The 22,180-nt window shown below is 53.3% G+C and overlaps 1 protein-coding gene, 1 long non-coding RNA gene and 1 pseudogene across 2 annotated transcripts in view; 1 reads left to right on the forward strand and 2 right to left on the reverse strand.

Moving 5' to 3' along the window:
• The window catches only part of LOC140711921 (E3 ubiquitin-protein ligase UHRF1-like), a 30,567-nt gene extending 15,288 nt beyond the window's left edge, over positions 1 to 15,279 (reverse strand). Inside the window, exons 1-2 of the mRNA XM_073017076.1 lie at positions 15,175 to 15,279; positions 14,388 to 14,550 (exon numbers count right to left, since the gene is read on the reverse strand). Coding sequence (XP_072873177.1) covers positions 14,388 to 14,540 — 153 coding nt within the window. The 5' untranslated portion in view covers positions 14,541 to 14,550; positions 15,175 to 15,279. The remainder of the gene's footprint in view (positions 1 to 14,387; positions 14,551 to 15,174) is intronic.
• On the reverse strand, positions 11,235 to 14,360 carry LOC140711924 (uncharacterized). Its single transcript, XR_012093263.1, has 2 exons — positions 12,767 to 14,360; positions 11,235 to 11,526 (listed from the first exon to the last, which is right to left on the reverse strand). It is a non-coding gene; the product is annotated as an uncharacterized lncRNA (long non-coding RNA).
• A 94-nt stretch (positions 15,280 to 15,373) lies between the features above and the next one.
• On the forward strand, positions 15,374 to 16,211 carry LOC140711922 (uncharacterized; annotated as a pseudogene).
• The last annotated feature ends 5,969 nt before the right edge of the window (positions 16,212 to 22,180 follow it).

Genomic DNA, 22,180 nt, shown 5'->3' on the forward strand with positions numbered 1-22,180 from the left:
GTCCATCAACAGGTGAGGGGACTGAGGCTGGGCACGATGGTTCACGCCTGTAATCCCAACACTTTGGGAGGCTGGGGGTGGGGGCAGATCATGAGGTCAGGAGTTCAGGACCAGTCTGGCCAACATGGTGAAACCCCGTCTCTACTAAAAATACAAAAATTAGCCGGGCATGGTGGCGGGTGCCTGTAATCCCAGCTACTCGGGAGGTTGAGGAGGGAGAATCACTTGCTTGAACCCGGGAGGCAAAGGTTGCAGTGAGCCGAGATCATGCCATTGCACTCACTCCAGCCTGGAGAAAAAGAGCAAAACTCTGTCTCAAAAAAAAAAAAAAAAAAAAAAAACAGCTGAGGGGGATCAACACAACGTGGCCATCCATGCGTTAAAATGTAACAGTCCAGGCGCGGGGGCTCACGTCTGTCATCCCAGCACTTTGGGAGGCCAAGGAATGCAGATCACCTGACATCAGGAGTTCAAGACCACCCTGGCCAACATGGTGAAACCCTGTCTCTACTAAAAATACAAAAATTAACCGGGCGTGGTAGCAGGCGCTTGTAATCCCAGCTACTCCAGAGGCTGAGGCAGGAGAATTGCTTGAAGCTGGGAGGTGGAGCTTGCAGTAAGCAGAGATCGCGCCACTGCACTCCAACCTGGGTAACAGAGCAAGACTTCATTGAAAAGCAAAAAAAAAAAAACACAAAAAAAACACAAAAAAACACCATGAAGCTGGCTTTTTAAAAAAAGAGGGCACTGTGGCTCAAGCCTGTAATCCTAGCACTTTAGGAAGCCAAGGGCAGAGGTGGGAGGATCGCCTGAGCTCAAGAGCTGAAGACCAGCCTGGGCAACATACTGAGACCCTGTCTCTACTAAAAATAAAAAAACACCAGCCTGGTGCGGTGACGCACACCTGTAATCCCAGCTACTCGGAGGCTGAGGCGGGAGGATCACTTGAATCCAGGAGGTGGAGGCCGCAGCAAGCTATGATCATGCCACTGCACTCTAGCCTGAGTGACAGAGTAAGATCCTATCTAGAAAAAAAGGAAAAAAAAGGAAAGAAACCCATCTGAAACGCCTGCCTGTTATATGTACTACTGTACGACTCCGGCCGGATGACATTCTGGACGAGGCAAAACCATGGCGACCGTAAGATGATCAGTGGCTGCCCCAGGCTGGGGTCAGGAAGGCTAGCGCCATGGAGCACAGGGGATTTTTAGGGCTGTGAAACGACTTCGTGTGACACTGTAACGTGAATACATGTCATCGCACATCTGTCTAAACCATAGAACATGTAACACCGGCTGGGCACAGTGGCTCACGCCTGTAATCCCAGCACTCTGGGAGGCCGAGGTGGGCAGATCACAAGGTCAGGCGTTCGAGACCAGCCTGGCCAATACGGTGAAACCCCATCTGTACTAAAAATACAAAAATTATGCAGGCGTGGTGGCGCTCGCCCGTAGTCCCAGCTCCTCAGGAGGCTGAGGCAGGAGAACCACTTGAAGCCGGGAGGCGGAGGTTGCAGTAAGCCAAGATCACGCCACTACACTCCAGCCTGGGTGACAGAGTAAGACATTGTCTCAAAAAAAACAAAGACGTAACATCAAGGGCAAGCCCTGGTGTAGACTGTGGACTCTGGGAGATGAAGATGACGCCACAGAGGGCCATCGATTGTAACCAATGCACCGTTCTGTGGGGGAAGCTGACGGTGCAGGCGACTATGCCTGTCGGGGCAGGGGGTCTATGGAAACTCTCTGTGCCTTCTGCTCAATTTTGCTGTGAACCTAGAACTGCTCTAGAAAATAAAGTTTATTAATTTTTTTTTTTTTTTAAAGGGGCTGGGCACAGCGGCTTACTCTGTAATCCCAGCATCTGGGAGGCCGAGGTGGGCAGATCTCTTGAGGCCAGGAGTTCGAAAGCAGCCTGGGCAACATCGCCAAACCCTGTCTCTACTAAAAATACAAAAATTAGCCAGGCATGGTGGTGGGTGCATGTAATCCCAATTACTCGAGAGGCTGAGGAAAGAGAATCACCTGAACCCAGGAGGTGGAGGTTGCAGTGAGCCGGGATCTCACCACTGCACTCCACCCTGGGCGACAGAATGAGTCTCCGTCTTAAAAATAAATAAATAAGAGAGAGAGAAATCAAGTGCCCCCAGTATCACTGGGGCAGGGAAAGCAGCACAGGACAAGCCACACGGAGCTCAGAGGGATGGACACGGCACTCATCTGCATCCGGGCCAGCACCTCTGTGGCCAGGCACAACCCCCTTGCCAAAGCTGACATTTGGGGTGGGATCGCTCTCTGGAGTGGGGTCATCCTGGGCCCTGCAGGGTGTGGATCAGCACTCCGGGCCTCCACCCACTCCACGCCAGGAGCACCCGAGTCATGCATGTCCCCAGACATCCCCCAGTGTCCCCTGGAGGGGAGAATCGCCTGCAGTCAGCACCCAAGCTAGAGCGGCCCTCACGTGTGTCCGAAGACCACGTGCGCAGAGGGGCAGCTGCTCGTCCTGTGTTTCCAGCAGCGTTATTTGCCAGAACAGCGTGGGCATCCTGAGCTCCAGCCAGCGGGAGCACAGCTCAGCTGCGTGGGGCAGCCAGGGACAGCCAGGCAGAGGGGCCTCGGCACACGAGGGAAACCAGCCCACCGCAGAGGACGGAAAATACAGTCCCAGCACCACCAAGACGGAGGACCGGTTGGGGGTGCAGCCCTGGGCAAGGGGCAGCCTGGAGAGCAGGCGGCCAGCACGGTGGCTGGGGGCCAGCAGGCCAAAAACCAAGTGACCTGGACAGCAGAAGGCGGCAGGAGGAGCGGACGGAGCCAGGAGGGGGCCAGACGGTCGGACTCTGTCCCGCCAGACTCAGAGAGAGGACAAGTCGGGGAAGAGCGAGACCGAGGAGGGGAGGCCAGGGCGGCAGAGTCAAGTAAGGAAGCAGGGCCTGGCCGGGCGCGGTGGCTCAAGCCTGTAATCCCAGCACTTTGGGAGGCTGAGACGGGCGGATCACGAGGTCAGGAGATCGAGACCATCCTGGCTAATACGGTGAAACCCCGTCTCTACTAAAAATACAAAAAACTAGCCGGGCGAGGTGGCGGGCGCCTGTAGTCCCAGCTACACGGGAGGCTGAGGCCGGAGAATGGCATGAACCCGGGAGGCGGAGCTTGCAGTGAGCTGAGATCCGGCCACTGCACTCCAGCCTGGCCGACAGAGCGAGACTCCGTCTCAAAAAAAAAAAAAAAAAAAAAGGAAGCAGGGCCGATGAGCACTGGCAGTGGGTGGGCAGGGGGGCAAGGGCTGTGGACTGGGCAGACAGGAGGGATCCAAGGAGGGGCCCTGGCCAGGCTAATGGGCAGCCCCTGACCCGCAGGAGCAGCTAGGGGAGCCAGGCCTGCAGTCCCAGCCCATCCCCTCTCATCTGTCACTAAGGACAGCATCCATGCCACCCTCGCTGGGCCTGACCAGCCGCCCCTCCATGACTTCAGCCCTTCCTGCGTCAGAAAGGTGAGGTGCACAGAAGCACCTTGCTTAGCATGGGCTACGCAGGAGGGACAGGAAGTGTCTCCCAGTACAATGGTGTAGACAGGGGCAAATGAGGCAGGGAAGTGGGGATGGGGCCTGGCCCAGGCTGGCACCAAACTCTGACTCCAGAATACGACTCACAAGCTGGCTGGGCAGCCTCCTGATGCCACTTCTGGAACATTCCAGAAGGGACCCGTAGCAGGCAGGAGGAAGCTTGGTTATGGTTAAGTTCTGACTCCACAGGTGAGAGAAAACACGGTCAGTAAGGCAATAATTGTTCTAAAGTTATCAAGAGGCACAGTGGCTCACGCCTGTAATCCCAGCACTTACAGAGGCCGAGGGCAGGTGGATTACCTGAGGTCAGGAGTTCAAGACCAGCCTGGCCAACATGGCAAAACCCCATCTCTACCAAAAACACAAAAAATTAGCTGGGCGTGGTGACAGGCGCCTGTAGTACCAGCTACTCGGGAAGCTGCAGCATAAGAACTGCTTGAACCCAAGAGACAGAGTTTGCAATGAGCCGATATCACGCCACTGCACTCCAGCCTGGGCAACAGAGCAAGACTCCATCTCAAAAATAAATAAATAAATAAATAAATAAATAAATAAATAAACAAACACATGAAAAACAAAAGGCTGGGTCTGGTGGCTCAAGCCTGTAATCCCAGCACTTTGGGAGGCCGAGACAGACGGATCACGAGGTCAGGAGATCGAGACCATCCTGGCTAACACGGTGAAACCCCGTCTCTACTAAAAACTACAAAAAAACTAGCCGGGCGAGGTGGCGGACGCCTGTAGTCCCAGCTACTCGAGAGGCTGAGGCAGGAGAATGATGTAAACCTGGGAGGCGGAGCTTGCAGTGAGTTGAGATCCGGCCACTGCACTGCAGCCTGGGCGGCAGAGCGAGACTTCATCTCAAAAAAAAAAAAAAAAAAAATACAAAAATTAGCCAGGTGTGGTGGCGCACGCCTGTAATCCTAGCTACTCAGGAGACTAAGGCAGGAGAATCACTTGAACCCAGAGGCAGTGAGCCAACATTGCACCATCATACTCCAGCCTAGGTGACAGAGCGAGACTCTGTCTCAAATAAATGAATAAAATAAATATAGCCACGCCCGGTGGCTCACGCCTGTAATTCCAACACTTTGGGAGGCCGAGGCAGGTGGATCACGAGGTCGGGAGATCAAGACCATCCTGGCTAACACGGTAAAACCCAGTCTCTACTAAAAAAAAAAATACAAAAAACTAGCCGGGCGTGGTGGTGGGCGCCTGTAGTCCCAGCTACTCGGAAGGCTGAGGCAGGAGAACGGTGTGAACCCGGGAGACGGAGCTTGCAACGAGCAGAGATCACGCCACTGCACTCCAGCCTGGGCCACAGAGCGAGACTCAGTCTCATAAATAAATAAACACAAATACAAATACAAATCAAGTTTTTAAGACTTGCCTTGTATGTGGTCAGTTTCCCTAAGCACTCCTTGTGGCCTGAGAAGAATGTGTTTTCTTTCTTGCTGGATCAGATTCCATCCATGTCATTACGGTAATCCTGTTATTTTGTTCCAACCATCTATATCTTTATCAATTTTCTTTTTCTTCTTAAAACAGGGTCTCCCTCCCTGTTGCCCAGGCTGGAGTGCAGTGGCATGACCATGGCTCACTGCAACCTCGACCACCTGGGCTCAAGCGATCCTCCCACCTCAGCCCCTCTGGGTAACTGGGACTACAGGCATGGGCCATCACATCCAGAAAGCTTTTTGTATTTCTTGTACAGACGGGGTTTCTCCATGTTGCCCATGCTGGTCTCAAATTCCTGGGCTCAGCTGATCCTCCCGACTTAGCCTCCCAAAATGCTGGGATTATAGGACTGAGCTACCGTGCCGGGCATCCTGACCAACTTTCTTTTTTTGTTTTTTGAGACGGAGTTTCACTCTTGTTGCCCAGGCTGGAGTGCAATAGTGCAATTTCGGCTCAATGCAACCTCCGCCTCCCAGGTTCAAGCGATTCTCCAGCCTCAGCCTCCCGAGTAGCTGGGATTACAGACCTGCGCCACCACGCCCAGCTGATTTTGTATTTTTAGTAGAGACAGGGTTTCTCTATGTTGGTCCAACTGGACTCGAAATTCCGACCTCAGGTGACCCATCCACCTCGGCCTCCCAAAGTGCTGGGATTATAGGGCTGAGCCACCGTGTCCAGCATCCTGACCGATTTTTTTTTTTGGAGATGGAGTCTCACTCTGTCACCAGGCGGAAGTGCAGTGGCACGATCTTGACTTACTGCAACCTACACCTCTTAGGTTCAAGCGATTCTCCTGCCTCAGCTTCCCGAGTAGCTGGAACTACAGGCGAGTGCCACCACACCCAGCTAATGTTTGCATTTTTAGTAGAGACGGGGTTTCACCATGTTGGCCAGGATGGTTTCGATCTCCTGACCTCGTGATCTGCCCGCCTCAGCCTCCCAAAGTGCTGGGATTACAGGCGTGAGCCACAGGGCCCGGCCCTCCTGACCGATTTTCTACCTGCATGATCTATGAGCCACTGGGGAAGATGCATTGAAATGCCTGTACCTATGATGTCTGTGTTACAGTTACAACATCTGTAACCTGTTTCAAAATGATCCAGTAGGAGCCACTATGGGGGCTCACATCTGTAGTCCCCACTGCTTGGGAGGCTGAGGGTCACCTGACCCCAGGAGTTTGGGACTGTCATGCAAAATGATCACATCTGTGAACAGTCACTGTGCTCCAGCCTGGGCAACACAGCAAGATCCCATCTCTTAAACAATCCAGTCAGGTAGAGGTAAGTGGGTAGGGTAGAAATGAGCAAAATGAACAAGATCAGACACAGCAGACGACTACTTCAGAGGGTGATGAGTACACGGGACTTTTTTCTTTTCTCTTTTTTTTGAGACGGAGTCTCACTGTCACCCAGGCTGAAGTGCAGTGGTTCAGTCTTGGCTCACTGCAACCTCCGTCTCCCGGGTTCAAGCAATTTTCCCGCCTCAGCCTCCTGAATGGCTGAGAGTGCAGGCGCATGCCAGCACACCCGGCTAATTTTTGTATCTTTGGTAGAGATGAGGTTTCACCATGTTGGCCAGGCTGGTCTCCTATCATTGACCTAGTGAAGTTAAATGTTCCTATTAAATGATACCACCATAGCCCTAACTCAAGGTCTACTACTGTGCCTAGTAAAAGGAGTGACTTAATCTAAAACCCACTTGCCGTTTTTGGCAAAAGGAAAATCATTATTAGAAGAGTTAAAATGGGCCGGGCACAGTGGCTCACACCTGTAATCCCAGCACTTTGGGAGGCCGAGACAGGTGGATCACGAGGTCAGAAGGAGACCATCCTGGCTAACGCAGTGAAACCCTGTCTCTGCTAAAAATACAAAAAATTAGCCGGGCGTGGTGGCAGGTGCCTGGAATCCCAGCTACTCGGGAGGCTGAGGCAGGAGAATGGCATGAGCCCAGGAAGTGGAGCATGTGGTGAGCCGAGATCGCACCACTTGCACTCCAGCCTGGGCGGCAGAGCGAGACTCTGCCTCAAAAAAAAAAAGTTAAAATGGGGCTGGGTGCAGTGGCTCACGCCTGTAATCCCAGGTGTGATTTGAGAGGCCGAGACGGGAGGATCACTTGAGTCCAGGAGGTGAAGATCACCTGGGCAACATGGCAAAACCCATCACTACAAAATTTACCTCTAGTCCCAACTACCTGGAAGGCTGTGGTGGGAGGATTGCTTGAGCCCAAGAGGCGAGGGTTGCAGTGAGTTGAGATCACGCCACTGCACTCCAGCCTGGGAGACACTGATACCCTGTCTCAAAAAATATATATGAGGTCAGGAGCAGTGGCTCAGGCCTGTAATCCCAGCACCTTGGGAAGCTGAGGCAGAAGGATCATTTGAGGCCAGGAGTTCAAGACCAGCATGGGCAACATGGCAAGACCCCATCTCTACAAAAATGTTTAAAATTCGCCAGGTGTAGTGGTATACAGCCTATAGTCCCTGCTACTTGGGAGGCTGAGACAGGAGGATCACTTGAGCTCAGGAATTCGAGGCTGCAGTGAGCTAAGATTGTGCCACTGTACTCCAGCCTGGGCAACAGAGCAAGACCTTGTCTCAAAAAAAAAAAAAAAAAAAAAATCAGCCGCACACGGTGGCTCACGCCTACCATCCCAGCAGTTTGGGAGGCCAAGGCGGGCAGATAACTGGATGTCAGGAGTCAGAGACCAGCCTGACCAACATGGGAGAAACCTCATCTCTACTAAAAAATACAGAATGAGCTGGGCGTGGTGGCGCATGCCTGTAGTCCCAGCTACTCGGGAGGCTGCGGCAGGATAATTGTTTGAACCCGGGAGGCGGAGCTTGCAACGAGCCGAGATCACGCCACTGCACTCCAGCCTGGGCGACAGAGCGAGACTCTGTCTCGAAAAAAGAAAAAGAAAAAAAAAAAAAATGAAAACTTAAGACTAAAAGCTCGCTGCACCCCACCCCCCGCACCAGCTGCCCACTTCCTACCCCTCGTGCCATATTCGGGGGATCTCTTTCAGGGTGCCGAACGCTGCCTAGCGGCACAGCAGGGAAGATACTAAGTGCCTCCGGGTTTAAGGAGTGGTGGTTGTCCAGTTGGCTTAGAGACAGCAACTTCCGGGATAGAAACCAGACGTTTAGGAGCTCAGCAAGGACCGTGTAAGCCTCGAACCAAGAGGGACCTCCAGCCGGAAGAGAGAGCGCCTGCAGAGGCCTGACGGGACCCGGGGGGAAGGAAGTAAGAAATTGCTCTGCCTTCCTGGGGGGCAGCCACAGCTCCTGCTGGCTCGTCTCAGCGCCTCGGCAGCAACCTCAGGTGCGGGCAAGACAGAGAGATGGAGAGAGGGGAGGAAGCAAAACCGATGCGGGAGGATCCCAGACACAGAGGAGGCAGGACCCACAGGTGGGGGAGCGGCGGTGGCGTGGACAGCACCACGAGGGCATCCCAGCACACAGAACGGGCGGCGGGCTAGTGACAGCGGAACTCTGCCCTTCGACCCGGCCCAGTCACCGCTGAGACACTAGAGCAGCACTTCGGAGGTCTGAGGTTAACATGACCGCCACCAAGATACTACCATCACTGTCGCTGCCACTTTCCCTCGTGAGGTCTCAGGAGGGCACGGGGCATCTTTGGAGGCTGCGTCACCAGGGACGGCTCCGCCATGTTGACAGCTAAAAGAGGGGGCACGCTTGTCTTCTTGTGCTCTGAATTTCTCAGCTGTCTATTTTTTTTTTGTTTTGTTTTTTTTTTTGGGTTTTTTTGAGACAAAGTCTCCCTCTGTCTCCCAGGCTGGAGTGCAGTGGTACAGTCTTGGCTTACTGCAGCCTCTACCTTCCAGGCTCAAGTGATCCTCCCACCTTGGCCTCCCAAGTAGCTAGGACTACAGGCATGCGCCACCACGCCCGGCTAATTTTCATGATTTTTTGTAGAGATGGGGTCTTGCTACATGACCCAGGCTGGTCTCGAACTCCCAACCTCAAGTGATCCTCTTGCCTCAACCTCCCAAAGTGCTGGGATTACAGGCGTGAGCCACCATGCCTGGCCTCAATTTTTAACACAGTGACAACCGACAGACAGAATCCACACAGACACAGGCTCCTGGGGCTCTTGGATCATTCTGGAAGACGTAAAGGGGTCCTGAGATACATTTGAGAACCCCTGACCTGGAAGGACACCAACACGGCGCACGTAAGGATCTGTTCCAACACATTCCACAGCAGCATTCCTCCTAGCCAGAAAACCCGGACACACCAACTGAGACTGGATCAAAGTATGCAATCTAATTGACCAACTATGTCCACAGGGACAATTCTGGCCTGCACCTACTTTGTTTTGGTTTTGTTTTATGGTTTTTTTTTTTTTTTTTTCTTTTTTCAGATGGAGTCTTGCTCTGTCGCCCAGGCTGGAGTGCAGTAGTGGGACCTCAGCTCACTGCAACCTCCACCTCCCAGGTTCAAGCGATTCTCCTGTCTCAGCCTCCTGGGTAACTGGGACTACAGGCATGCGCCACCACATCCGCCTGATTTTTGTATTTTTAGTAGAGACGGGGTTTCATCATGTTGGCAGGCTGGTCTCGAACTCCTGACCTCAGGTGATCCACCTGCCTTGGCCTCCCAAAGTGCCGGGATTACAACCATGAGCCACTGCACCCGGCCATACCTGTTTTTATAAATCAAGCTTTATTGGAACAAAGCCACGCCCACCCATTTACTGATTGTCTACAGCTGCTCTGGGGCCACGACAGCAGCGGTGAGTAATCCTAACAGAGGCCGTGCCCTCTAACAGGGAGCCCTCCTGGGGGAGGGATGCAACAGTGGGTGGGAGCTGGTGGTGGGGACCCTCCCTTCTGCAGCCAGAAGGGCAGGTCTCTGCAAGGGGGCTGTCCAGTGGGGACACCCGAGGTATCACTATGACAAGTGACCCTTGCAAGGCCATTCCTGGGCCACCATTTCAACTGAGGCATCAGACTGACTCTAATCCTGCCTTTGAGGCATGGAAATCTCAGGATATTTGTGGTTGTCATGACTGGTAGGGTAGGGAGCTCTGGCCTGGAGTGGGTGGAGGCCAGGGACGCTGCTCAGCACCCTGCAGTGCCCAGGACAGCCCCAGCCAGAGGATGACCTGGCCCCAAACAGCCACAGTGCAGAGCGGGAGAAGCCCTGTGCTAAGGGATTGATTTCACTTTCATTGTGAGCCCGGCACGGGGCTCACTCCGCCCTTCACATTCATAACCTCATTGAATTCTCACTGTGCTGCGACGTGGTGTGTATTAGCCCTGTCTGAAATAAGATGATGTGGGAGCTGGCGAGTCTCTGGCCAGGGATGTTGAAAAGATTACGTACAGTGCAGTGTTGCACCTGAGCAGGTTAAAGGCGCCACGAAAGACAGCTATTGTTATTTTGATGTGCAGCCAAAAAGAAAACAGACTGGGGGATGGGGAGCTGCAGATGCCTCTCCCGTTGCCTGCGCTGGGCCGTCCGCCCAAACTCACTGCCCTCAATCAGCTCCCTGCCTTCCCGCCCATCAAGCGACATCACCGTCACCCTATTCAGCCCAAGTGAGGCCACCACAAGATCCTCCATATTCCGGGACAGACCCAACTCTGTTCTGCTCTGGGGTCTCCATCAACTTCACCGTAGACCTTGGGCTGCTAGGCCAAGTTTCTTTAAACAGGACAAAAAAGGACTGTGAACACTCTAGAACATTCTGTAAGGACAACGGCCCATTTGCGCCCACCAGGAGCTGCGTTGCTTTCTATCACGTTAGCCTGGGTGCCTGCAGACTTCACGTGGTGCTGGGAGGTGCTGCTGTGTGCCTCTGTGCCCCCCTCCCTCCACTGTCCAAACCTCCTACCGCCAGCTCACTTTCCGAGCCGTCCAAGTGGGGAAACTGCATCACCTCTCTGTGGCCCGGAAGACAGAAGCAACGACACAGTCTTTTAAAAGCTACTGCATGGGGGCCGGGTGCAATGGCTCCCGTCTGTAATCCCAGCACTTCCAGAGGCCAAGGGGGGTGGTGAATCACCTGAGGTCGGGAGTTCGAGACCAGCCTGACCAACATGGAGAAACCCCATCTCTACTAAAAATACAAAATAAAAAATAAAAAAAAATCAGCCAGGCATGGTGGCACACACCTGTAGTCCCAGCTACTCGGGAGGCTGAGGCAGAAGAATCGCTTGAACCCAGGAGGCAGAGGTTGAGGTAAGCCGAGATCATGCCATTGCACTCCAGCTTGGGCAACAAGAGCAAAACTCCGTCTCAAAAAAAAAAAAAACTACTGCATAGGGAACAGCCACAGGGTAAGGGAACTAAGAGGCGGTTAGGAAGGTTACGCAGGAACACAGAATCTTTTCATAACTACCAGAGCTGACCTGGGAGACGAAATTCACTGTTGAGAGCCCAGTCTCAGCAACCAAAATCCCAGGTTCCAATCCCAGCTCCCTGTTCAGTCCGGGTGAGTTCCGGTAGAGCTAGGGCCGGGAGTCATCACTGCCAACATCCTGACAATTAAAAGCACAATGTACGTTGGCTGGGCGCAGTGGTTCACACCTGTAATCCCAGCACTTTGGGAGACTGAGGTAGGTGGATCACCTGAGGTCAAGAGTTTGAAACCAGCCTGGCCAGCATGGTGAAACTCCACCTCTATTAAAAATACAAAAAATTGGCCGGGCGCAGTGGCTCAAGCCTGTAATCTCAGCACTTTGGGAGGCCGAGACGGGTGGATCACAAGGTCAGGAGATCGAGACCATCCTGGCTAACACGGTAAAACCCCGTCTCTACTAAAAAAAATACAAAAAAATTAGCCGGGCGTGGTGGCAGACGCCTGTAGTCCCAGCTATTCGGGAGGCTGAGGCAGGAGAATGGCATGAACCTGGGAGGCGAAGCTTGCAGTGAGCCAAGATCTGGCCACTGCACTCCAGCCTGGGCGACAGAGTGAGACTCCTTCTCAAAAAAAAAAAAAAAAAAAAAAAAAAACAATAAAACAAAAAATTAGTCAGGCGTGGTGGTGGGCGCCTGTAATCCCAGCTACTTGGGAGGCTGAGGTAGGAGGATCACTTGAACTTGGGAGGTGAAGGTTGCAGTGAGCCCAGATGGCACCCCTGCACTCCAGCCTGGGCAACAAGAGTGAAACTCCGTCTCAAAAAAAAAAAAAGAAAGAAAAGCACAATGTATGTGTCTAATTAACATCAGTGTTCGTGTCATTGTCACACTAAACTTACAGATGTGACAGAAACTATTGTATGACTCCAGTGTTATGTTACAAATGAGGGGAGATAGGGGTTTTGGGTTGCACGGATGTAGACACTTGTCAAAAGTATTCAGTCTGTTTAACATCTGTTTCACTATATTCAAAGTTTTTTGGCCAGGCACAGTAGCTCATGCCTGTAACCCCAACACTTTGGGAGGCCGAGGCAGGAGGGTCACTTGAGCCCAGGAAACCACCCTGGGCAGCATAATAAGACCCCATCTCTACAAAATATAGAAAAACTAGCCAGGCATGGTGGTACACACCTATAGTCCTAGCTACTTTGGAGGCTGGAGGACTGCTTGAGCCCAGGAAACTGAGGCTGTAGTGAGCTGTGATTGTGCCACTGCACCACAGCCTGGGCACAATGAGATCCTGTCTCAGTAAGAAAAAAAAAAACAGTAAGAACAGAACCAAAAACAAATACTGAGCTCTAGTTACTGATGGTATGCTGCAGTAATTAGGGGAAAGGTAGATTGGTGTCTGCAACTTACTTTGAAATGCATCCCAAAAAGATGGCTTGATGGGCATAGAGAAAGACAGAGCGCTTCATGATAAACCTCATACGTCAGAATATCGATGGTAAAATCTACATGGCAGGTGTGTTTAGGTGTTTTCCCATTCCTGCATGGGTGAAATGCAAAAATTAAAATGCTAGCTCAGTGACTGGCATAGAGTGGATACTCAGCATTATCTCCTCTCCTGAACTTGGGAGCATGAGAGTTCAACCCGCCATTGAGCTACGCCGTGAACTTAGCAGGTCTGTGCAGGCTTCAGAAACTTTGTGAAATGAAGCCTTCTGTGCTAACCCAATAGGCTGAGCAGCAAATCAAAATCAGTTTGGATGCCACAAAGGGAGCACGCATGGTAGGAGGAGGGAGGAAGAGAGCGCCAGGCGGAGCTCCTCTGTTGAGCCCGGCCCTGCCTCTTCCCTGCACGCACGCGGCTGCACGATCAACTCCCCAAGTTCTTCAGATCGCCTCCTCCCGGGGCAGGGCGGGTTAACTCAGATTCTTACGACTCAAGTCATCACGTCTCTTACGGGAAGAGGGCTAAGGAAGGTCTACTGCGTGCAAGCCGGAGAAATTAATCATCAGATCTCATCTGGAGTGAGCAGGCATGATCCTCCCAGCCCCCAAAAAACCTGGCCGGGCGCGGTGTTTATTTTCCAACCTAGACACCAGATGGCAGCAGTACCCGGTTCAAAATCCAACAACAACACGGTGGGGTACACGCAGCTCAACTGACAACTTTTAATCCAGTTCCAGTAGTCTATGCCCGTCCCCGCGGTCCAACCATCTCCAGCAGATGGGACCTATACCTTCAATCACAGTTTCATCCTGCCGGGAAACCCCACTCACAGTAGGTCCCGCAGTCCCCCACAAAAACACCAACCAAAGTAGAACCCCCAACCCCCCCAGGTGCCAATGGAGGGAGCGTCCCAAATGTGGCAGCTATGAAATCAAAGGGGGCCATTTTAAATGCAACGAGGGGCTGGGGAAAGAACAGAGAAAGAGATGAAGGCCGGTGGACCCCTCGGGGACCATGCGCCCCAGGTCACCAACAGCGGCGGCACAGCAGGCTCAGAGTGGCGGAAATTCCTGATTAGCAAGCGCCATCTCCAGACTCTGAATAAGCTAATCCAAATTTTTAGAAAAAAAAACACTCTGGGGTCTGACGCTTAACTGGTACAGGCTGTGAGTAATTAATTGGTGGTAGATGCTTAAAAAAGAAAACCTGGTCCCTTCCGTCCTAGCTACGGGATGGTCCTGGGCCCTTTCTCGAAAATTCCTCAGTCTTCCATCGGCCACCTCCAAAACTTCTTTCTCTAGCCATTATTTTGAGGGGGAGCTTTGAAAAAACAAGTTTAAAAGCCCAGACCCTATAGATTCGAGGACCAGCCGCCAGCCCAGCATGTCAATCTGTGAGTCCTCCCTTTGTTCCTTCCTCTCGCAGGCATTTGAGGTTTCTGTGGACTTCTCCTTCCGGGAGAGGTGAAGTGGGACCGGACGAGGTTGTGGGGGGGGAGGTGGGAGGGAGAAAGTATCGGCTGGTGGCTGCAGAGGCGCGGGGCCTGGACCAGGCATAGAACAAAGGTGCTGGCGGAGGGTGTACCTGTTTGCCCCTGTAGAACAGCCTCTGCAGGCCTGGCTCCACGTGGAACAGCTCCTGGATCTTCCGCCTCAGCTCCTCCACCTTGGTCAGCCTGGACAGCGAGTCCACCGTGTGGGTCTGCCTCCCGTCCATGGTCCGAACCTGGATCCACATGGTGTCGGCGCTGAGGGAAGAGACAGCAAAAACCCCAGATCAGTTTTACCAACACCTCCAAGCCATACCATGCTCTAAGGAGTCAGGGTTGCTTTTGTCCGGCCTGTGGACACCAGGACACTCCCAGGATGCCCTCCCAGTCCTCCTATACAGCCAGACCCCGGCCAGGGCCAGACACAGTAAATTAAGGACTTAAGGCATTAACGACTAGCCAAGTGTTGAAGATTGAGGAGGAAGGAGAATGAAAAGAGGGAATTGAATGCAAAAGGTCCAACCCATCCCTCCTTCCCCACGAGCAGAGGAGGAAGGAGGCCTGGGCCAAGTGGCCGAGTTGGTTCGTTTACTCATTTCATTCATTGATTCATTCATTCCTCGGATTCCTATTTACGGAAGAGGGAATCCCAGAAGTCCAGCGCGGGCCGGAACTTCAGAAGTCCCAGGGGAACTCAACCAAGTGCGACTGAGTCGAAAAAACCCCACCCGAGATCCGCGGGCCCCGGGACCCCTCGGTGCCCGCGCCCCCCCTCCTTGTTGCCCCCCAAACGCGCGCGTGCGCGACCGGGCCCGCCCCGCGGTGGCCATGGCAACTGGCCGCCCGTCCCGGCCACCCCCACGCGCGCGCCCCGCGACTCACCTCGGCCCCCAACTCCCGGCAGCTCGCGCCCCTCCAGACCCTAGACCCCCGGCGTCCCTCCCGCACTCCCACCGGTCCGCGCGGGTCGCGCCAGCAGCCCACGCCCACCCCCGCCGCCGGGACGACCAAGGGGCCCCAGCTCGTCAAGTCCCGCCCCCCTTCACTTGAGCCGCTTCTTATTGGCTCCGCCCCACCCGGCCGCCCCGCCCCGCTCGCCCCCCATTGGCCCAGATGCGCCCGGGGAGCTCAGGGCGCGCGAAATCGGGCTCGGGCGCGACAATTGAATCGCGGGGCGCCCCGCGCGCAGGCGCGGAGCCTGACATCCTCCCCGGCTGCTCGCCGGGCCCTCCCCCACCCGGTGCGCTCGACCCCCAGCTGGGCTCCGGGGACGCAGCGCTGGTCCCGGCTCCAGCCGGGTATGTGTCGGGGAGCGACTCCCGAGGGTTCGGCGGAAGGGGAGGCCCTGGATCCCGGGACAGAGTGAGGGACACGAATGCGCCCGGGTTGGCCGCGCGGGAAAGTTTTGTAAAGTCCCCGAGCCCCGTGCGCCTGGCCCGGGCTGGCACCCCGACCCGGCGGCTCACCTCTCTGGTCGCCGCAAACCGCTTGTCTGTCTGCGCGCCCGGCCCGGCTGGGGATAGCTATGAAGCCGCGTGCGTGGCCCGGACCCCGCGCGGACGTGCGTGCGACCTGGAGCGCCCGCTCAGCAAATGCTGCCCGCCGCGCTGCCAGCTGCTCTGATTTTTTTCCCGCGAAAACTCGGCATTTGGGAGTTGCGGGGCCGCAGGAGGCCGTGCCGGGGGCGGGCGCCTGCCTCCTGATTGGCCGGCGCAGTGGCGGGAAGCGAGAAAGAGGGTGGGGGGCGCCCCCTCCTCTGTCCACGGCGCCTCCGCCCAGCGGGCCACGGCTCCGCCTAGCCCTGTGAGCTCTGCTGGGCGCGCCCAGCGTGCAAAGGGTCTGCGTGGCAGGGCCTGGTCACCCCCCGCACGTGGGCCCCCCCAGGAGCCTTGGGGACCCCCAGGGTACAGACCCCCTGACCTCTGAAGTCCAAGTCCGTTCGCAGGCCCCCAGTCGCACGCATTGACCAGTAGGTCTAAGAAGGCCAGAATCAATGTGTAAATACTGCGAGGGAATGTGGGGGGCCCCTAAGAGACCACCTGCACCCCGATGGCTCGCCTGATCGCCCCAAGCCCCACTGCCTGGCGTCAGGGCCTGCCAGGGCTCTCCACCCTACCCACCCGCAGGGCTTGTTTGCTGTCTTTTCCCGCCTCGTTTTCCCGCCTTCTCCAGGCTGTCCAGGCGGGCAGGGCTGCCCTGCCCCCTCCGCCCTGTCTATTCCCCTCTGACCAGTCCTGGCGGGCACACGAGTGACCTGTGCTGGACACCTACAAAGCAGCCGGACAGGTTGCTCAGAGCTACAGAACCCAGGGGTGTACGTGGCAGACCCAGTTGGTGGTCTCAGGGAGGAAAAATTTCTATCTGGGGGAGACAGGCAAGAAATGAATAAATAAAGCAGATAATTTGAGATGATTCCTTATAGGAGAGTGCCCAGCAGCCATGAGTTGGGAGGCGGGGAGAGAGAATACTCTCTCACTGGGGCCATTGCTGTGGGCCTCTCAGAGAAGATGACATTTGAGCTGGGATCAGAGATGAGGCTCCAAGGACAGATGGGTCTAGGAGGGAAGGTCAAACCCAGAGGCCGGAAAAGGCTTAGAGGTGTCCAGGGAGCAGGAAGGGGCTGGTGTGGTTGGGGCCCACTGAGCAAAGGGGAGGGGGAGTTGAGGTCAGAGGGGTGATATATAATACCTTGAAGGCCACCGGGGAGGACTTTGGTCTTTCTCTTGAGAGCTGTGAGCAGAAAAACGTTGAGTTCCCACTTAGCTTTTTATAGTTTCTTCATCACTCTATTATCTCCTCTATCTGATCAGTGAGACTTCTGCTATGTCCCTATATAGGAGACAGATCATGGCCTCCAAAGATATGCGTCTCTAGACCCCCACGTCCTCATCCCCAGGATCTGTGAATACAGTGCCTTACACAGCTAAAAGGACTTTGCAACTTTGCAGGTGTGATTCAGTTAATGATTTTGAGTTGGGGAGCGTCTCCTGGGTGATCCAGGTGGGCACAATGTCCTTAAAAGGTCCTAATAAGTGAAAGAGGGATACAAAAAGGTCAAAGTCAAAGGAGATGGGAAAGTGGAAGCAGGCTTTACAATGATCAGGCCAAGGGCTGGGCGCATGGACTCACACCTGTAATCCCAGCACTTGGGGAGGCCAAGAAAGGCGGATCGCCTGAGATCAGGAGTTCGAGACCAGCCTGACTAACATGGAGAAACCCCGTTTCTACTAAAAATACAAAATTAGCCTGGCGTGGTGGCGCGTGCCTGTAATCCCAGCTACTCGGGAGCCTGAGGCAGGAGAATCGCTTAAACCCAGGAAGTGGAGGTTGCGGTGAGCTGATATCGCGCCATTGCACCCCAGCCTGGGCAACAAAAGCAAAACTCAGTCTCACAAAAAAAAAAAAAAAAAAAGATCAGGCCAAGAGGCAAGGAAGATGGGCAGCTTCTGGTGGCAAGAAAAAGCAATAAAGACTCCTAGAACCCGCCCTGCCCCTAAAATTTATTTCAGACTTCTGACCTCCCAAACTGTAAGATGATAAATGTGTGGGGCGGGCGCGGTGGCTCACACCTGTAATCCTAGCACTTCAGGAGGCTGAGACAGGCAGATAACTGGAGGTCAGCAGTTCCAGACCAGCCTGGTCAACATGGTGAAACCCTGTCTCTACTAAAAACACAAAAATTAGCCAGGTGTGGTAGCGGGCGCCTGTAATCCCAGCTACTCAGGAAGCTGAGGCAGAAAATTGCTTGAACCCAGGAGGAGGAGGTTACAGTGAGCCGAGATTGTGCCACTGCACTCCAGCCTGGGTGACAGAGCAAGACGGTGTCTCAAAAAAAAAAAAAAAAAAGAGAGAAAAGAAAAATTAGCTGGGCAGGGTAGTGTGTGCCTATAATCCCAGATACTCAGGAAATTGAGGCAGGAGAATCACTTGAACCCAGGAAGCGGAGGTTGCAGTGAGCCGAGATCAAGCCACTGTACTCTGCCCGGGTGACAGAACGAGACTCTATCTCCAAATAAATAAATGTGTGGTTTGCAGCCACTGAGTTTGTGGTCCTTTGTCGTAGCCTTGGGAAGCTCCTGCATTCTAATCCACGATGTCCAGATGGTGCTGTTCACTGTCTCCAACCTCAGTACACAATTAACACTACTGCACACAATTCTGGACCCTCAGCCATCAGCCAGGTAGAACCCACACTACAGGTATGAGCAGGCCCACCTGAGGGTGTGAGACGGCTTGAGCTCTTCCAAAATGATAGCACCTGCTGCAGGAACCTGGCCTAGTTCTATCAGAACACATCATCTGTTTGTAGCGCTGTTGTGAAAACTCAACGTGGCTGAAAGAGGGAATACATTTTTCTTTTTTTTTTTTTTTCTTTTTCTTTTTCTTTTTCTTTCTCTTTTTGAGATGGAGTCTTGCTTAGGTGCCCAGCCTGCAGTTCAGTGGTATGATCTTGGCTCTCTGCAACCTCCACCTCCTGGGTTCAAGCAATTCTCCTGCCTCAGCCTCCCCAGTAGCTGGAACTAGAGGTCCGCATCACCAAGCCCGGCTAATTTTTGTATTTTTAGTAGAGATGGGGTTTCACCCATGTTGGCCAGGCTGGTCTCAAACTCCTGACCTTAGGTGATCTGCCCGCCTGGACCTCCCAAAGTGCTGGGATTGCAGGTGTGAGCCACTGTGACTGACCAGGAATACGTTTTTCATGTACACGTGGTGAGGGGTATAGCCCAAGCACCTTGGATAGTGGTAGTTAAGTATCCCAGAGGAGGCATCTAACTCTCCCTGCAGAAGAGATACCAAGGGCTGTTGATTGAGGGCTCCAGTTCCCTAGTCATCTTGAGAAAATCAAAATTTCTTAAATTTGCTCAGGTTCATAACTGTCCAGCCGGGTGCAGTGGCTCACACCTGTAATCCCAGCACTTCAGGAGGCCGAGGAGGGCTGATCTCTTGCACCTGGGAGTTCGAGACCAGCCTGGGCAACATAGTGAGACCCTTTCACTACATAACATAAAAATGAATTAGCCAGGCATGGTGTGCACCTGTAGTCCCAGTTACTCAGGAGGCTGATGCAGGAGGATCTCTTGAGCCCAGAAGATCAAGGCTGCAGGGAGCCATGAATGCACCACTGCACTCCAGCCTGGGTGACAGAACGAGACTCTGTCTCAAAAAATAGTAATAATTGCTATTTTAAAACGTGCGTAACAAACTATTCCAGGCATCTCAGGAAAAAAGCACAAGCCACTTAGAGCAAGGGTGTCTAATCTTTTGGCTTCCCTGGACCACACTGAAAGAATAATTGTCTTGGGCTACACATAAAATACACTAAGACTGGCCAGGCACAGTGGCTTATGCCTGTAATCCCAGCACTTTGGGAGGCCAAGGCGGGCGGATCACCTGAGATCAGGAGTTCGAGACCAGCCTGGCCTAACATGGTGAAACCCTGTCTCTAGTAAAAATACAAAAATTAGCCGGGTGTGGTGGCATGTGCCTGTAATTCCAGCTACTCAGGAGGCAGAGGCAGGAGAATCATTTGAACCCAGGAGGCGGAGGTTACAGTGAGCCGAGATCGCACCACTGCACTCCAGCCTGGGCAACAAGAACAAAACTCCATCTCAATAAATAAATAAATAAACTAACTAACACTAACAATACCTGATGAGCTCCAAATAAAATTGTGAAAAAATCTTATAATGTTTTAAGAAAGATTACGAATTTGTGTTGAGCCATATTCCATCCTGGGCCACATGTGGCCTGTGGGTCAGGAGTTGGACAAGCTTGACTTGGGGAAACAAGAGGCCAATGCCCGCAAAAGCTATCACATAAAATCATGCAAGATACAGCCAAGACAAGAAATAAGGCCTGCCAGGCTAGAGAATGGGTACTTCCTAGCCCCTCCTATGATTCAATGTCCCTCCCTCTTAGGTACCAGCCCACGTGCAAATCAGGTGACAGGAATAACTGCTAGAGTGCAAAGGGCCTCAGTTTCCCTGTTGCAAAATGATACATTCTCAGAGGGCATTAAGTCATTCAACAAACTTTTATTGATTCCAGCCCCACCCCACACCCCTGTCTGAGCCAGATCCTGCCTGAGTCACGCAGACACTGGTGGGCACAAAGTTCACTTAGACAAGGTCTCACCCTGCAGAGACTTCCCATCCAACGGGGGAGAGGCAGGCATAACGAGAAATGTCGGCCGGGCGTGGTAGCTCACGCCTATAATCCCAGCACTTTGGGAGGCGGAGCGAGGTGGATGGATCACGAGATCAGGAGTTCAAGACCAGCCCGGCCAAGGTGTTGAAACCCTGTCTCTACTAAAAATACAAAAATTGACCAGGTGCGGAGGCTCACGCCTATAATCCCAGCACTTTGGGAGGCCAAGATGAGCAGATCACAAGGTCAGGAGATTGAGACCATGCTGGCTAACACAGTAAAACCCCGTCTCTACTAAAAATACAAAAATGTATCCAGGCATTGTGGCAGATGCCTGTAGTCCCAGCTACTCGGGAGGCTGAGGCAGGAGAATAGCATGAACCCGGGAGGCGGAGCTTGCAGTGAGCCGAGATCGCGCCACTGCACTCCAGCCTGGGTGACAGTGCAAGACTCTGTCTCAAAAAAATTTTAAAAATACAAAAATTAGCTGGGCATGGGGGTAGACACCTGTAACCCCCACACCCATGATCCCAGCTACTTGGGAGGCCGAGGCAGGAGAATCACTTGAACCAGGGGGGCGGAGGTTGCAGTGAGCCAAGATCATGCCACTGCACCCAGCCTGGGTGACAGAGTGAGACTTCATCTCAAAAAAAAAAGAGAAATGTCAATCATGCAGGGAATCGCCTCTTCCTGATGGTGTCAACATTCAAATTAAGCACATGATGCCCTGAGCAACTTCAGTACGCACCAGATTCCAGGTCCTGGCCATATCTCTGTGTTTTTTCCGATACAGACCAATACAAATGTAGAGTCTTCAAGATGAAAATGAGTGTGTATGCGTCTGGGCACAGTGGCTCACGACTGTAATCCTAGCACTTTGGAAGGCCAAGGCAGGCGGATCACTTGAAGCCAGAAGTTCGAGACCAGCTTGGCCAACATGGTGAAACCCCATCTCTACTAAAAAGACAAAAATTAGCCAGTTGCAGTGGCACATGCCTGTCATCTCAGGTACTCGGGAGACTGAGGTGGCAGACTCACTGGAACCTGAGAGGTGCAGGTTGCAGTGAGGCAAGATCATGCCATTGCACTCCAATCTGGCTGACAGAGTGAGACCATCTCAAAAAATAAAAATAAAATAAAAATACAAAAAAAAAATTACAGGTGATGGTGCATGCCTGTAATTCCAGCTACTCAGGAGGCTGAAGCAGGAGAATTGCTTGAACCCGGGAGGCGGAGGTTACAGTGAGCCGAGATCACACCACTACACTCCAGCCTGGGTGACAGAATGAGACTTTGTCTCAAAAAAAAGAAAACGGCCAGGTACGGTGGCTCACACCTGCAATCCCAGCACTTTGGGAGGCTGAGGCGGGTGGATCACGAGCTCCGGAGATTGAGACATCCTGGCTAACACAGTGAAACTCTGTCTCTACCAAAAATATAAAAAATTAGCTGGGCGTGCTGGCATGCACCTGTGGTCCTAGCTACTCATGAGGCTGAGGCAGGAGAATCGCTTGAACCCGGGGGGCAGAGCTTGCAGTGAGCCAAGATGGCGCCGCTGCACTCCAGCCTGGGCACCAGAACGAGACTATATCTAAAAAAAAAAAAAAAAGAACCAGTAAAAAGGAACCAGTGAGAACTACAAGTTTCGCCATCAACCACCCACCCTGAACAACAGTTCTGTCTCCCCTCCTGGCCATTGGGGTCCCCACTTCCCGGAACTCTGAGCTGAGTGATGTCATAG

Source organism: Chlorocebus sabaeus, chromosome 6 (assembly GCF_047675955.1).
Source record: "Chlorocebus sabaeus isolate Y175 chromosome 6, mChlSab1.0.hap1, whole genome shotgun sequence".
NCBI lineage: Eukaryota > Metazoa > Chordata > Mammalia > Primates > Cercopithecidae > Chlorocebus > Chlorocebus sabaeus.